Source organism: Carassius auratus, chromosome 7, assembly GCF_003368295.1.
Source record: "Carassius auratus strain Wakin chromosome 7, ASM336829v1, whole genome shotgun sequence".
Lineage (NCBI taxonomy): Eukaryota > Metazoa > Chordata > Actinopteri > Cypriniformes > Cyprinidae > Carassius > Carassius auratus.
Genome location: NC_039249.1, coordinates 28092006 through 28109111, shown reverse-complemented (window position 1 = coordinate 28109111; position 17106 = coordinate 28092006). Strand labels below are relative to the sequence as shown.

At 34.6% G+C, this 17106-nt stretch overlaps 2 protein-coding genes across 3 annotated transcripts; both read right to left on the bottom strand.

The window, feature by feature from the left end:
- Positions 1 to 96: 96 nt before the first annotated feature.
- LOC113106415 (leucine-rich repeat LGI family member 2-like) lies at positions 97 to 5932 on the bottom strand. Its single transcript, XM_026268312.1, has 8 exons — positions 5480 to 5932; positions 5212 to 5283; positions 4252 to 4323; positions 3186 to 3257; positions 3029 to 3100; positions 2703 to 2872; positions 1621 to 1785; positions 97 to 1544 (listed from the first exon to the last, which is right to left on the bottom strand). Exons 1-8 carry the CDS (start codon positions 5707 to 5709, stop codon positions 727 to 729), a joined length of 1671 nt encoding a protein of 556 aa, XP_026124097.1. The 5' UTR covers positions 5710 to 5932; the 3' UTR covers positions 97 to 726.
- Positions 5933 to 8006: 2074 nt separating this feature from the next.
- LOC113106416 (O-phosphoseryl-tRNA(Sec) selenium transferase-like) lies at positions 8007 to 17106 on the bottom strand. 2 transcript variants are annotated; one of them, XM_026268313.1, is made up of 5 exons: positions 16426 to 17106; positions 15257 to 15330; positions 13213 to 13304; positions 11462 to 11555; positions 8008 to 8683 (listed from the first exon to the last, which is right to left on the bottom strand). In XM_026268313.1, exons 1-5 carry the CDS (start codon positions 16437 to 16439, stop codon positions 8652 to 8654), a joined length of 306 nt encoding a protein of 101 aa, XP_026124098.1. In that variant the 5' UTR covers positions 16440 to 17106; the 3' UTR covers positions 8008 to 8651. The 2 variants fall into 2 exon arrangements, with proteins under 2 accessions (XP_026124099.1, XP_026124098.1); XM_026268314.1 differs by lacking the exon at positions 11462 to 11555 and having other exon boundaries at positions 8007 to 8683.

Genomic DNA, 17106 nt, shown 5'->3' with positions numbered 1-17106 from the left:
GAATTATCACATAAACACACATTTCTGCCGAAAAACCACACAACTTAAATGTAAGTTTTGATGATTTAAACTGTGAACAGGCCCTTATAAATCGAGGATGATAGAGGCGTTTCATTTTAATTGAATAATTACTTGACAATACAACCTAGTCCACTGACCAAAAGAGAGACATGATTTAAATAAATATAGAAAAATTAGGTAAAAATGTCTCTAAAGATAATAGGACTGCATTTGTCACCTGTATCACTATTTGATCTGCATGCCTGCTCTGAAAACTGTATTTTTTTATTCTCAATGTTGTTGCAGCCACATCATGCACAATTTCAGCTGTTGCTTACAGAGTTTTGAAAGGCTCTCAGAGTTACAGTATATATCATTATGAAGAGTGATTTAAGTAGTTACAGGTGACAACTGCAACTCTTTTCCAGAGTTCATGCACTGTACTTTCAGCAGAAATATCATCTGATTCAGCAGGGCTAAGGAAATGTTATATATATAACAATAATAATATGAAGTAGTACAACAAAAATTGTCGAAACCCTCCCAGGATCTATGTAAAACTACACAGATGCATGATGTAATACTTATTACTGTAACCTGATTATGCTTCCCAGACCTCCCTCATCTCAAAACCCACTAATTGCCTTCCCAGAAAAACGTCCCAACTGCTAAAGGAAGGGTTGCTGACGTGCTTTAACTGCAACTGTGTCATCTATACTGTACCACTCAAAGACTGAGATCAATGATGATATGCTCAAAGATCTGTGTGCTGCCCTTAAAACTGGATGCGAATAGGAAGTCCCTCCGGTCAGTGGAGACCACAGTGAAGGAGCGAGGAGACTGGATGTAGACTTCCTTGAAACGCTCAAAAACCTTCTCTTCTGCATCCCACAGATAGATCTGCGAGAAGGTGTAGTCGCTTCCCAGAGCCAGGTAGTACCTTTCTTTGAAGGAAAATGGCTGCAGGATCATGGAGCCTCTCGAAGGAAGGGCCTGGACCTCTGAGAACTCCTTTGCAGTCCAATGCAAGACTTTGGAGTCGCCGATGTATCGGGTCATGGCCAGATAAAGATCCTCCTTGATCCTGAAGGTCTTGACAGCGACTACATCTTCCATATTTGGGATTTCCCCATGCAAGGCAAACTTCTGAGTGCTCCTGCTCCACTGGTAAATGACCGGTACTTGGGAACGGCTCGCTAGGATAAGATGGGCCTTACCGTCCAAATTCACAAACTCTGCATCTGTATCACGAAACCATTCATGAAGCGACTGGTAGGAGTAGAAGCCCTTGTCATTCCATTTGTAGAGAGTAGACAGTCCAGCCTTCGAGCTGTCAGCGATGATGAAGAACCAGTCGTTGCCGATCTGAAATGCCTCAATGTCATTCGGCTTGGAAATCGTGGATACCTCAATGTCTTGGAACTTTGTGAACTTGCTTTGGTCTTCATCAAACTTGTAGATGTGGGAACCCCCAAAGAGTTGAGCAACGATGACAAACACCTGGTCCTGGATGATCACAGACTTGCAGCCAACTATGGACTGACCTAAAAAAAAACACAATGCATGAGATTTATTTGGCCATATACGCTCCTTCATATGATGGCTTTACAATGATTATACCTGTGATGTTGTCGTAACTCCTGAAGTTCATCTCGATGTGGTCCCATTGGAGCACCATGCAGCTCTCTATGTTGGGAGCAGCGATGGCCACATACACGTCGTTCTTGTGGGAGAACGTGTCCACAGACAATGACTCGGTAGACACAGAGTGGAGAGGGATGAAATCTGGACAACATATGGTAAAATTGCATCTTAGTAACTAAGTGAAATATTCCCAAGCTGTAAATGCTCCTGTTGGATGAATACATCCCAATGCATTGTCTATTAAGACTGGGACACACCAAGCTGACTTCAATGTACTAGTGTGTACAAAAACTAAAAGTGTTGACGCCTTGAATTGGCTGGACCAAAAACTGTGCTTGAACACACCACATGGCCTTTAAAACTTCAATGAAATGGAATTACACTAAAAAATAAAGGTTTCCATTGGCATCAATGGTTCAATGAAGAACTTTTAACATCTATATAACTTTTTCATTCAACAAAGTGTGCTTTTGTAGTGGAAAAGGGTTCTTTAGAATATTAAAATGTTCTTCAGACAAACAATTGTTCAATGAAAGATTCTTTGAGGAGCTAAAAAATGGTTCTTCTATGGCATTGCTGCAACAGCCATTTATTTTTAAGAGGGACTAATAACAGATCCTTTCTTCCTTTTAGTTCCATACAGAAAAAAGATATAGTGCAGGACTTGGTTCTATGCATCTGTATTTAATTGGATTTTCAGATGTGGATGATGCGCTCAAAATTGGGGCAGATGAGCGTGAGCTTGCAGGAGAGAATTTAAGCACACTAAATGATTGGAGAGTCACCAGAGAGAAGTCATTTCACTAGAACATCCAGTTATAGAATAAAAAGGTCAAACATTTGCACACGTTAAATGTTCACAATATGATCTATAACATGTATTTAGAAAACAGATATGTTGAATTAATTTCAAGTCGACTTCAAGATTTATTTTTACCACGGAATCTCAATGTACTGGTAAATAGCTATAAATAACAAACACAATCCACTGAATTGGGTTTATAGTCTGAAAAATCATCCAATCACACTAGGAACCATGCACATGCTCTTTCACATACCTGTAGAGACGCATTCGTTATGTAAGCTCGTCATGTCATTGAGCCGTTTCCCCTTCATCTCCTCGGGACCGGCGCAGAGGACGTCTGATACAGTGGCGTTTGTGCTCTTTAACCACATCATCAGCCACTTCGCTCGGCAGTCACACTCAAACACATTGCCCCTCAGGTCTCTGCAACAAAATATAGATGAAAACATCAATAAGCATTGATCTTATTATATACTGTACATTTCTGTAGGTTTAAAAAGACATTATCATCTCATATTCAATGCACTATACTATAATACAGTTATTGCTAAGTAAGCATTTACAGAAGCTCAGACTCACAGCTCTATCAGTGAGTCCAGATCAGTGAATAGATCTCTGGGCAAAGCTTTAATGTTGTTGTTTGCCAAAGACCTGGGAGGAATACAGCAACAGTTTAGAGAAAAGTGCAAAAAATTGGCAGACGTATGTTCATTTAATGTGATTAAAAGAAACGTACAGATGAGTCAAATCCCTAAGTCCTCTGAAAGAGTATTTTGATGTTGTTTCAATCTTGTTGTTTTCTATAAACCTGAAGAATGGAGAGAAAATGAAGAGTAGAATGTGAATAAATGCTGATGGTCAGTGGACATGAAAAGTATTGGACGCAACTATTGAAAGAATTATTAAGAAAAATAAATACAGTCATTTCTATTAAATATGTAGAAAACATTTAAATTCAAAAGAACTTCAAATGTGTGCAAATGTTCAATGTGTAAATATTCAAAGCTTTATTTTTCTCTTACATAAAGAGTTTACTTAAAGATGTACCATCCAAGATGTAGATTAGTTTGTTTCTTCATCAGATTTGGAGAAATGCATAATTTTATCACTTGCTGAGCAATGGTTCCTCTAAAGTGAATGGGTGCCGTCAAAATGAGAGACCAAACAGCTGATAAAAACATCACAATACGCCACAAGTAATAGATGCCACTCCAGTCCATCAGTTAACGTCTTGTGAAGCAAAAACTGTTTTTGTAATACACAAATCCATTATTAAGGTGTTTTAACGTTAAACCGTTGCTTTTGGTAAATATGAGTCCATCCATAATCCATAATAACGATGACGTTTTTGCTTTCTAAATGGTTATTGATCTCTATATTTCTCTCCTGATTCAGACAGGAGAAAGTAATATTATGAATAGAGGACTCATATTTTAGCCGGAAGTAAGACATTTGCAATGTCTTGATGGTTCTGTTACTTACAAACACGTAGCTTTTCACTTCAAAATATGTTAAATGATGGAATGGAGCGGTGTGGATTATTGTGATGTTTTTATCAGCTGTTTGGACAATCATTCTGACGGCACCCATTCACTGCAGAGCATCCACTGGTGAGCCAGTGATCACCAATGCAAATCTCTTTTTTCTCCAAATCTGTTCCTATGAAAAAACTAAAACATTTGCATCCTGGATGATCTGAGAGATTTTTGACTTATTTAAAAGACCTTAATTTAATTAACCAAAAGCACAACATTTGCCATTTATCTATGGAATTATACCTTTTTAAAAGAGTAAAGACTTACAGGTACTCCAGGTGTGGAAGGCCAGAAAATGCATCGTCCCGTATTGTAGTGAGAGCATTGGAGTTCAGCAACCTGTCAGAGTTTACATCCACAATCATTCAATCATCGTCAGTGTAATTATAACAATCAGACTGTGTTTACACTGCAGTGCAATACACATACAGTAGATAAAAAAGTGCCCTGTCACTGTCGATGAGTGCTAGGACAGGCACATATTTCTTATGTCAGTGTATTAAATTGCTGACATCCAGCAATACACCAATGACAGCAGGGAGAAGTCATCAGAGTCACTGTGTGCTCAGTGTCAAAGAGTGAAGAGGAGGAAAACCGTCACTATCTGGAAGCAAAAGTTCCCTGACTAATTAAATAGCTAGAGGTGAGTGAAAGAGGCCTTTCTATTTGACATCTGTCACCTTCAACTGTTTAGCTGAGGTGTACACTGGATTCCAGAGCTAAATCACTAAGGACAAAACGTTTAATTGTTCAATATGCCAAGTAAGATTCCTACTCAAGTGAATGCATTATTGTACAGGCCAAAATATTCTCCAATCTAACATTAGACCACTAATTGATCTGTTTTTGAGGTTATTCAACACTTATAGGGTCAACTGTGCAAACTGGACAGTTTTGGTAGAATCTGTATATATTTGGTAGACTGCATAATGTTATTCTTTGTTTGTTTGTTTTTTTGTTTTTTGCAATACTGCATACATTTATGAAAACAACCTTTAATAAAAATTATACATTTACACAGTTTTACAGTGTTTTCTTCAGCAAAAGATTTTAGTTTACAGCAAATACGACTGAAAACCCCAGAGCCATGTCCTTTTTTGTATTTTATTTTTTATAAATAAATAAATGTACAAATTCTCAACAAATGCTAAGTTTACCAGAATCAGTTTCCAGAGTGACTCAACATCATGTCGTACACATATGCTCAGCCAGATGGCCATAACTTACAGTAACTGTAAAGATGGCATGTGTGAGAACATCGCCTCCTTGATCTCAGAGAAGGTCCCATTCACAATACTCCTGAAAAACACCAGTCATATGAGACATTCATCACAAGCCTGACACAAAACGAGACCATGTTGCATACATTACAATAGAAAGATGACAGCTATACGACTGATTATGAGCAGCAGTCGTCCTGTAATGCTATATTTCCACCTTCAAACACCAGTGTAGGCTAACAGCTGATCTAATACAGAAGCGTATGTGGACTCACAGTGAACTGACATCGTTGGGAATGAATCGCAAGACATACGAAGACCCGACGCAGATAATAGACTCCTTGGAGCAGCTGCACGAGGAAGGGCATTTAAACACCTTTTTCCCCGCGTTCCCTGAAGATGCCAGGCATAACACCAGCGCCGATATGATCACGACGGTCTGCATGTTGCATGTGTGAATCCGTCCACCCTGCAGCAGTAAATGCAGCACTGAAGCTCCTGACATCAGCAGTCTCGGTCTCGCGACTTATTTATTTATTAGTGCGCCCAACATCGGTGGATGCTGGATGAACAGCCTCGAAGATGATTAATGCGATAATTCAGTCAGGGATCCTGAAATATGTGCAATCTTTTTAATAGAAATAAGAAAATGTATCTTCCATTTTAGAGAATGGAGAGACTTTTACTCTTGCGTCATCAAAGTCCACATGAAATCACTTACAGTGCAGTGTTTCTTTCCTGTGTTGGTGTATTTCCCGCTGAAACAGTATGTTGAGGCTATGGTTCATTAAAAAATAAAAGCCAATAACCTTTCACACATAAACAATTAACTCTATTTTTTTTTTTTTTTTTTTTTTTAGTCTAGAAATATAGCCAGAAATTTAGTTACAACTACAAATGTAACAGTGAAGATTACATTTACTGGGACTGCAATATCTTTTAATATTATAATATATATATAACCACTACAGGGCTAAATAATTGTGTTTTATTTCTAAAATTCTTTTTTTTTTCACTCTTCAGAAATGTGACACATTATATCTGATTTATTTTTAGAAAAATGCTACTTTATTTCATTTTTACAAATTGCTAGTAAATTTCACAAATAATTGAAAATAAATGGAAAGTAACACTGTGACATCTTGAAACATTTTCTTGTAAAACACACTCTCCAGTAATCTGGTTTATTTAGATTTTTGAAAAATAATTTTTACAATATACAAAAAAAATCTAAATTAATCACTCTTAGTTATTTTAATTAAATTGTTAAGCTAATGTTTCTTAACTATTAATTACATTTTTATTATTAAATATACATTTTAACTATTAAATATTGTATTTTTATTCATTAGCTTCTACTAAATGCAGGGATTTAGAATATACGTTAAAATATGTTTATTTGTTGACAAAGCCACAAAACTCTTCTTTTGGGTTCTTCTGCAATTTGACCGTCTCGCTGTTCTTTAAAAAGTCAATATGCTAACATCTATTTAAAACAATGTGTTATCTTACCGTAACTGTTTAGAAACCACAAACATGAAAGGAAGTCCCATTATCAGCAGATTGCTCTATTATTGCTTTCAAAACACTTGAAGTTAAAGTAGGTAATAAGTCTATGATTCACGATCCTCAGATACTGATGACTGAGTAAAACATGAAGAGTACAGCATCTGGAGCTGCCTTTTATAATTATCTTTTTGATTAGAGATAAACAGATTTGCAATGGGTTCTAGAGGTTTTAAAACAGTTGCAGTTGCTGTTGTTTTTTTATTTTTATTAGTTGCCTGTTTTTCATTTGTTTACTCAAAAAGGGCTATAACCAAACCAATCTGATGAACATAATACAATCTGAAACAGTGCATGTGAAACAAAAATGAAGATTCAGCATGCAGATTTGTCAATAATGGCAACAACAATGTGATTTGTGTGTGTGTGTGAAGGGTGTGAATATATGTGATTAATATATTTGTTTATTTTTATGTTAGTTTACCTAATTCATAGGCTAATCTGTGGTGATGCGAAATAATGAACAGTGTGATTGGTGATGAGAGGAAATTTATAAGTGTAGCCTAAATGGTTGGAAAAAGCTGTGTCAGCAAAAGTGAGAAACAGTAAGAGGAGAAGAGCTAAAGCTTGTTGAACAGCTGGATGTGGAGCGCAGGAGAGACGGTGAAGGTGGAGGACTGAGACAGAAGGTTTGCAGAGAACAGCAGAGGCTGATTCCACATAAATCATGAGCAGAAATACTGCTGGACTGCACACTAAATGCATTACAGTGAGGTGTGAGCAAAGCTGATTCAACACCTCTCACACAAAAACAGAGTCTACAGCTTCCTCCGCTACGTCACACAGCAGATGTTATTACATACGCTGCTCTATTGTGTTACTGAGCTAGCACTTTACACACTCCTCTGAAAGAGATCACTTTGTGAGGACTGCACAGCTTAAATGAAAAAAAAAAAAACACATTAAAGAATATATGCTCGACCGAAATAAGGACAAGAAATATTTGATGTGTAAAGTTAAACATATGTCCTGAAAAATAACTAAATCATTTTTTTTAATCTATTTAAAAAAAATAAAAATTCTAAATATTTATATGTTTGTGCAATATGGTTTAAAGTGAAACACATTCTAAAAAATAAAATAATAATAAATAAAGTTTAAGAATCTAATGGGAGCCTTATGAGGTTTTACTGAAGTTTATCTACATTAATTTGGTGCTTAATATTTTTATATTAATCTTAAGGGCAGTTATTACTAGAACTAGATTGTCTCCAAGTGCCTGAGATGAGAGTGTGTTTATTAAAATCTGTATAAATTAAATAGCAGGTATCGTTGCAGGGTTTGGTACATAAAGAGACATTTGGTACCTTATTTGCAATCTGAGTGAATACAAATATTTTATTTGTTTTGATTCAGAAATAATAATAAAAAAACTCTTTCATTTTCCTTTGATATTGTTTAAAACAGAGAATTCCCTCTGCATTGTCTATTCAACTACGACTGTGTAAAACGCAGCAGAACCAGATGAATTGAAATGACAAAATAATGTATGTATTGTCCGTTAGGGTATACTTTCAAACATGGGTCAAAAAGCATTTATTGAGCATCGGGGAAACAAACGAATGCATTTGTGGCCATATGCTGATAAATCAACATTCAAACGCGAGGTTATTGCCACAAGATCAAATTATGAAAAGAATATTCCTATGTATCCAACTCTTTCCCCCAGAGCATCAGGGCAAGGTTTGGTCATCTTCAGCTGGCGATCCTGACTCACTCTTCTCTGCAGGAGTTTCCTTGTTAACGCTCTTGAGGCATTTATCGAGTCTCTTGATGCACAGAGTTATATCATCTCTGTTATTCTAATAGCAGAGGCTGCGTTAAAGTACGGACATGGATAGGCATCTGCATGCGACATGAAGCCACGAAACGTGTGTTTGCTCACGGTCTGCTCCACACCCAGCGGGACGACCCTGCAGGGAAATAATACACCAGTGAACAAGTCTTGTGAAAAAGAAGTGCACTTAATTGTACTGAATGTGCACTTACAGCGTACATCCAGTCTTAAAAGTAGATTTTTTTGAAAGACTGCTTGCAGAGAATATATTAATAAAAATAAAAGATCACTTAAGTGACTTAACGCACTTTAGCACACTTTTAAAAGTGCACTTTGTAATATTTTTTACTTTAATATAATACAGCAGACTTTTGATGAATGCATAGCCAATCCAGTATACAAACCGAGTTTAGATGTCATATGGACAATATAAACACTGTTCTGCATTAATTATGCCATCCTAATATTACCACTACAATGATCCATTTCTAGCTAACGATGATAAATTAAACTGGTCCTCTAAAAGATTACTGAAGACAAATAGAGTCTCTCTATTGTCTGCCGATACAGACAGCGGTTCTTTTCCAGCAGAGTTTCCTTGCTCTTTCTAAATTCACTGCAGACACTTAGGTCGGTCTTAAATTCTTCTGTCATATTTATTCACTGCAGACAGAGTGCACAGTCTGTGACAGACTAAAAGGAGGTGAAGAGGATAATGCTACAGGATAAACCCTTGAGAATGAGAATGACTCCCATTTAAATGATGAAAGCGGACAGCAGAAAGAAGCTTTCATTAATATTACAGCAGGTCAACTACTGTCCGGCGGAAAATATTAAAGGAATAGTTCGCCCTAAAATAAAAATTAGCTGTTTTCTTTTAAGTAGTTTCCATCATTAAGATGTTTATAAAAGTCTGGAATATTACTTCCTCCACTAAAAAAATTTTTTTTACTTTTGGCTTCATGAGATGTCAATTGATGGACTGGAGTCCATCCAGACTCTTTTTCGATAATACTGTATATTATTGTGATTGTTGTGATGTTTTTTAGATGTTTGGACTCTCATTCTGACGGCACCCATTCACTGCAGAGGAACCAAGTAATGTAATGCTACATTTCTCCAAATCTGTTCTAATAAAGAAAGAAACTCATCTTTACTTTACTGCAAATGATTGCACAGATACTATTTAAACTGAACTGAGCTGGATGATGACATCACTGAATTCAGTGATGAACCTCCTTTAACTGAAAAAGATTAAATTTTACATTACTGACAAACCAGTTTCCTAATTAATGTTGTTCAGTTGATTTGACACAATCTGTATTGTTAAAAGCGCTATATAAATAAAGGTGAATTGACTATATTGTCAGCAAATATTCATTTTTGGCTGAACTATTCCTGTAAGAGAAGAGAAAATGTTGCTTTGGGATGTAGCATCCTCAATCAGTCATTTAGTATAAAGTTTACAGGAAGTAAATTGTAAGCTGTCGTTTATCTTAAAGAATAGCAAGCACATTTCTGTATCACAAAATGTAAACGACAAGTTAGGTTAGTTAGTGAGGCTGTGTATTATATTACAAAATTATGTATGTAGTCACTTTCTGGTTGTCAAAGTTTCTTCTGTACTTGAACACCTTGAAGAGACTTCACAAGAGTTCACATCCACTAATCTTTTTGTCATTTTTGCTTTCAAGTTAAATTAGAGGTCAACAAATATTGAAACAGAAGCAGGCGGTGGAGGGGTGAGCAGCTCACCTGGATCCATCCAGATTTTAGTTTTAAAAAGTGTATTTATCACAGAAACAATACTTAAAAGGTGCTCTACGTATGATTGCCACCGAGTGGTTGAACTAGGTATAGCAGTCCAAATTCAAAATATTAGAGAGGGTTTTTTTTCACTCAGCCCATCCTCTTCAGACTTGAAGCACAAACAGGTTGCCAGATTAATGACCCAAACAGGAACGAGAAATTGTTTACATTTATATTAAATGCAATTAGCTGAACTTCAGTTTTTTTTGTTTTTTTTTTTGACTCACTTAAGTAAGACCTAAGTACATCTTTATATGCAATTTCATAATTTGTACTGTAAAGTGTACTGTAAAGTGTACTGCAAAGCGTACAAGCATTTATTATTAACTAAAAAAGTTTAATGGCATTTTGTAATTATACATTTGTAATGATGAAGTTGCATTTTATTACATTCAAAATAAATTAACTTTAAATGTAATAAAACTTAAGTTAAAATTATAATCAAGTACTTGTACATGTGATTTAGTATGTTAGTCAACACATCAGTGTACTTCTTTAAAACACAACAAAAGATTAAAACAATAATTTTAAATGTACTTCAAAGGGCACTTTTTTAAAACATACTTAATTGTGTTAAGTAACAGTCCTAAAAGTGTCTCTCTTTAAGTCACTTAAGTGGCGTTTTATTTCATTAATGTTGTTTTCTGAATGTAGTTTCTAATATATGTATATTTAAGTTTTAAAGTACACTACAAGCGCACATTATATACAATTAAGTGCACTTCTTTTTTACAAGGATGATTGGCTGATGGCACCACAATAATGCTCACAGTCCTAAGTGGAACACTTTTTCACATTGAAAATGTTTCAAAATAATAATAATAAACATTTAATGTATTTTAAATGTTGCTTGCACATGAAAACAAAAACATTCAGTCAAAACACGTGGCCACTTTTATACGGTGGTCACTAGAGTGCTTGGCCAGATGGTGTAGTTACAGGACCTGCCAGCAGGGAATAACAGGCTCATGCTCACCAGCCTAACCCTGACCTCTCGTGTGACATGCAAAAGCTATTTTTAGAAACATTATTTACAGAGAAAATGTATTAATGAAACCCTTGTTTAATGAACTGTTATTGAACTCTAGCTCACATGACTCCTCACCCAGTGTTATTGGCTTGTGTGGCGTATGCTGCAGTCTCTCCCCGTGTCTCTCGGCTACAGCGCTCATCTCCTGCGCCAGGTGGCCATACAGCTCCTGCAGACCGTTCACAACTACAGTTATAAATAGCTCTCCACTCTTCATAGCTTTTTTCTTTTTCTGTCACACATTCTGTTTTCTGCTAATGTTGCACTTCTATGTCTGCTGGTCTACAGTAAACCCAGCACCTGCTTCCCTCTCCAGCCACCCTACCCTTCTCCTGCTTTCCCATCTGACGCTTAAGTATAACTGCATCACAGAATGAGCCGAGTCCACCGTTGGGATCAATTAGAAATGAACTGTAGGAGGCCCTCAGGTTATGGGCCCCTATTATGATGCTGTTAGTAAGACGTCTGAGATCTACACTATGAGAACACAGAGTTCTTGAGGGTTCATTATTATTATTAGAATTAGTATTATGCAGCAGCTCAAATTATGCAAATGAAATTCATCCTAGCAGCCAGTTAAAAAAACAACCACACAGCAACACTTTTTTTTTTTTTTAAATAAAACGTGCAGATGTAATATTATACTATTATAATGCTATAATGATATAAAATTCCACTGAAATGTAGTTAAAGAGAGACACTTTCATCACTTAAGTACACACTTAAGTACACTTTTCAAAGTTTTACTTTAAAATGTAAATACATTTTAAATACTAATAAATGTTGACAAAGTATTTTAATACTAAGTAATCCTTGATTATAATTTTAACTGTATTGTTTTAATCAACATTACAGTTAATATACTTTAAACGTAAAACATTGCAACTGCATACGTGTAATTTCAAATATATCTTATATTTATTTTTATATTTAGATATTAACATATATCTTAGTTTACCATAAATGCCTTTAAGTACATTCAGTACTTAAACCATATTTTAAATACAACAGAAATCATTTAAAATCACATATAAAGATGTATTTACATGACCAACTTAAATGGGTCGAAAAAGCAGCTAATTGCATTTAATATAAATGTAAATTATAATATATTTTCATTTAATTGAAATGAATTGTCTCAAAGTATTACATTCAGTTCACACTTAAGTATATTCTTTTAAAATACATTATTTCTCTAGTACTCTTTTTAAAAGTATTCTAAATTGCACGTCTTTTTCACAATGTTAAAGTCAGAAATTGATTCTCCTTTGGTTAGACCATGTTAGAAACTGACTCTGCCCACAGAGAACATAATAATGTAAATTATTAATAATCCGGATGCATTAGTAGTGAATCGATTAGCTCTGTAAGTGTCTTATCACATGAAGGCTAATGGTGTTTTCCTGCATGTACTGGAGTCTTACTTGAAATGCTAAACGTGCACGCACACACACACACACACACACACACACACACACACACACACACACACACACACAATATAAAACTGTACATTGAAAACTAATTTACTTCATTTTTTTCTATACATTTTCGAACTATTTTTTTTATTCTAGAAACTTCTGGAGTTACAAAATGAATTTCATTAATTTTATATTACAACAGTCCCATTTTTTTTAATAAAAATATTTGTGTTAATATAAAGCCAGTTTTGCCATAATTACATCAGAAATACCAGATAAATTGAATCTGAAAGCAAAATATAAATAAAAACTATAAAAGTCTATAAATAATACTAAATTAACACTGATACCACACAGCCATAAACAGAAGTTAAGAAAATGTTTGAGTTTCAGAAATATTTTCACCTTCCTCTCAGACAAGAGTTTCTTGTAGCCATTGGCTCCCAGTGTGAGCAGCGTAATGAGGACGTCTAGAGACGGGGACGCAGAAGCTCGACCTGCACAAGAGCACATCATCTCAATCCTTTAATGCATTAAAGACATGCTTATCATAGTAAGACTTTATTGCAGTTCATAAAGAGAGTCGAGTACAAACATAACAAGGATGCATGCGGGTACCATAACAGTTCATGTCAACAGTAATATGCATTTAGATATGCATCTAATGCTCAATCTTTAAAACCACAAATAATTTAAAACCTCAAAACTAATATATATATTTTCATTCTGTACAATATAAGATTTATCAGTCTTTTAAAGATGTAATAACAAAACCTCAAAACGAATAATTAATAAAAATAAAAACATTTAAAATCCTTTACAATATAAGAGTTATCAGTTTTTGTAAAGATTTTTGTGGTAATGACTGATGTTGCATGTTTATGCATGATCATATTTTAATTTAGATATGCATCTAATGGTTAATATCTTTAAAAGCACAAAAAAATTAAATAAAACCTTAAAAAATATATATATATATATATATATTTTAGATTGTAGTGGTAATGACTGATGTTGCATGTTTATACATGCTCATATTTGCATTTAGATTTAGATATGCAACTAATGCTTAATCTGTAAAAGCACAAATAATCAAACAACGAAATACCATATAATGCTGTGATGCATACATTCACAACATTTAAAGTAAGTGCTTTTAGTTTTTAATATTTAATGTAAAATACTAACAGCATAAAATGTTATCTGCCATAACATGAAAATAACAATCAGCTTATTGCTGTCAGCCTGAATTTTAATTCCGTTGCATCCCTGAGCATTATGCATATCATTTGATTTGATAATGATTTGATAAACAGTATTTACTTTCTATTTACTAGTAAAAGAGGAGCAAATAAGAATGTATTTTAGTAAACTATCATCAGGCATTCTGAAAAGATGCAGCAGAGCTAAGTAACAATGGACTAAATTATAAGTGCACCCCCCCAGTCTTACTCTCTCTAGCGCACTCAAGAGAATCAATATTAGTAGCAGTGTTTGGGGATTCCTCTGCAGTGCAGAAAAAGGTGGGAGGGATACAGTATGTGGGAGCCAGCAGAGAGCGGCACAAACAAAAAGACTCCAAAACTCTTCCCAGGTCTCTAGAGACAGCTTATGCAAGAGGAAATACATGATGGAGTATTACTGTATGAACTGAGAAATGCACATTCAGAACAGAAAATATTCAGCATGCTTTACCTTCAGAGATCAAAGCATTCAATTATTTCTTCACCCTTTACCATGTCTTTTGGAAACCAGGGTAAATTTAGGGTAAATGTAAAAAAAAATAGGCAAAATTGCAATACAGGGCATCTAGGATTGCAAATTTTCACCACAACTTTTTTTATATATATGCTAAGGGAACGTTTTTCAACACAAATAATTAGTGTCAACCAGTAAAGATGCAAGAAAAGGATTTAAGAAAATAATACTACTTAATATAACATTGCATTGTTACATTAAAAACGATGAAACAGCACAGAAAACAGCTGAAAAATTTTGAATATTTTTTTATCATTTACTGAATAGGCTTTGTGTGAGAACTTTGACTCATAATGCCCAGCATTGCATTTTAGCTTAATGTAAGCATGTATGCTTTTTTCCCGTCACTAGACAAGCAGAAATAAAATAATGTAATAAAATAAGATAATTGTATGTCAAATACTAACTTTGTAAATAAATGCATTTACTCCAAAAGTGATAAGTCATCACATGGATGATGCATTTTTGTGACTTTAGTGAGATGTGGCATGCATTTTTTCCCCAGCAAAGATGTTGTGTAAATGTCATAATGTTGGCTACTGCTAAATGGTATATTTTTAATTCCTTTATACAAATGTTGCAGCTTATAGTTAAGAGGACTGCAGTTTTTCTTGCATACAGATTTCAGAAATAAGTTTTGTATAGATCACTCATCTGTAACATGTTAGCAGTTTAAAGAGAATAAGCATACCTGGATACATCTTAATGATCTCTGTAATGAAGCTCGCAGCGAAGCCTGCATTAATGGCACCGCTGACCGGGACCCTGTTGGTTACAGCATTTACTTTTTTTAAAATTAAATATTATTTATTAGTGAAAAATACCTTGTTGTGTAAAGTATGTTTCTTTTACACATTTACTTTTTAATCCATTGTCAAATGGTTTAAAAGTTATATCAGGATTTATATCATCTATCATATACTATACTATTTAATTGAATGCAAAATACTATTTGAATATTACTCCTGCAAATTCTTGCTTGTTTTTTTTTACTTGTTTTGTTGTAAAGAGATTATCTGATTAATATATATTTTTTTATATTCCTAGACTTATTTGTTGCAGTTTTTTTAAACAGTTATATTGTAAAACTAAAATACCATTTTTAGTTTGCGTTGTTAGATTTTTGGCTGCATTTGAAGTTATTTTTTGCTTAAAAAAAAATAAATAATATTACTGTCAAATTCATGTCAGATAATAAAAATACTGTAATGAATACAGTAGTTCACCATGTATTTGTTCATGTTTTATTAAGGGATAAGTCTGAAGCACACCATAAAATTATTCTAGCAATTAACACAAGGCTAGTAGTATAAACAGCTGTATATACAGATACACACCCAGGTATCGGATCAGTACTCGGCCGATACCCTGAGACCAGGTATCGGATCAGTACTCGGTATCGGCCGATACCCTGAGACCAGGCATCGGAATCGGTATTGGGAAGAGAAAAAGGGTATCGGAACATCTCTGGTTTTGTTTTGAAAACCTGGCAATCCTGATCTGAACGCACGTGCAGGAGATATACTAGTGGAGTGCCTTTACTTACAATATGCGCATGAAAATTACATTTGATTTTGTTGCACAGCCCTACTAAAAAACTTAAGCAAATGTTAACTACTCGATTATAATTTTAACTGTATTCAACTATACATTTTTAAAATGTTATTATGAATATATTTAAATTTGTGACAAACAAGTTTCAACAGAAATTAAATTAAAGCATATTTTAGTTCACCATGAATTCTTGTCAGTACATTCTGATTAGATATGTCTAACATGTTCAAGCAAAAACTGTGGCAAAATTATCATTCAAATGCTATTTTTCTTAATTGCATCAACACTCACAGTCAAGACACTTACGATTGCATTTTCATTCAGTGTCCTGCAATGAATGTAGCAAAATTCAATGTGCACATTGAAAAAATGCATTTATTTTACTGTCTATGATTCTGAGCCGATCACGTGTCCGACTCCGCCCCCTCGCGCCACGTCAAGAGACTCAAGAATACATGAGCACAGCAGCCTCTCGCTCAGACCGAGGATCTCGCTGTTCATCTTGGTTCAGAAGCGCTGCAGGCTTCTCTTGAGTTTACACTTGTGAGGAGAGAAGAGTGTTCTGTCTGTGTGACTGTTGCGTTAGAGAGACGCAGACGTGAGATTAAACATTTTCTAACATCTCTCGATTTTTAAAATGATCAGCTTCTAAAAAGAACTGTTTACTTCCGGATTTAGACTCCTCCTTTTGTTCGCGTCATAGTTTCAAAGTAAAAGTCCCCGATCTACGCGCACATGTGTACAGTCTCAAAGCATAGGAATAACATGTATAAAATAATAATTATAATAATGTTTAATCTTAATATTATTATTCTCAAAACTTGCAAATTAATTTATATCATTTACATTTTATATGCCATAAGGGTGAGTTAATTTTTTGCACATTTTCTATTCCTTCAATAGCAATTTTTGATAAATGATCAGTAACACTTTAATGTATTTCAAACTATAATACATTTTAATTTTAATTGCAATTAAGTGCAAAAA

What these genes read in the sequence shown, in the direction of transcription:
- LOC113106415 (XM_026268312.1), bottom strand. Translation starts at nt 5,709, where the DNA reads ATGTCAGGAGCTTCAGTGCTGCATTTACTGCTGCAGGGTGGACGGATT. An exon ending in CTTCCACACCTGGAGTACCT is followed by an intron (nt 3,258 to 4,251) that starts GTAAGTCTTTAC and finishes TCCATTCTTCAG; the next exon opens with GTTTATAGAAAACAACAAGA. An exon ending in GAGTTACGACAACATCACAG is followed by an intron (nt 1,545 to 1,620) that starts GTATAATCATTG and finishes GTTTTTTTTTAG; the next exon opens with GTCAGTCCATAGTTGGCTGC.
- LOC113106416 (XM_026268313.1), bottom strand. An exon ending in GATCATTAAGATGTATCCAG is followed by an intron (nt 13,305 to 15,256) that starts GTATGCTTATTC and finishes GCTCTTGTGCAG; the next exon opens with GTCGAGCTTCTGCGTCCCCG. An exon ending in AACTCTTGTCTGAGAGGAAG is followed by an intron (nt 11,556 to 13,212) that starts GTGAAAATATTT and finishes AACGGTCTGCAG; the next exon opens with GAGCTGTATGGCCACCTGGC.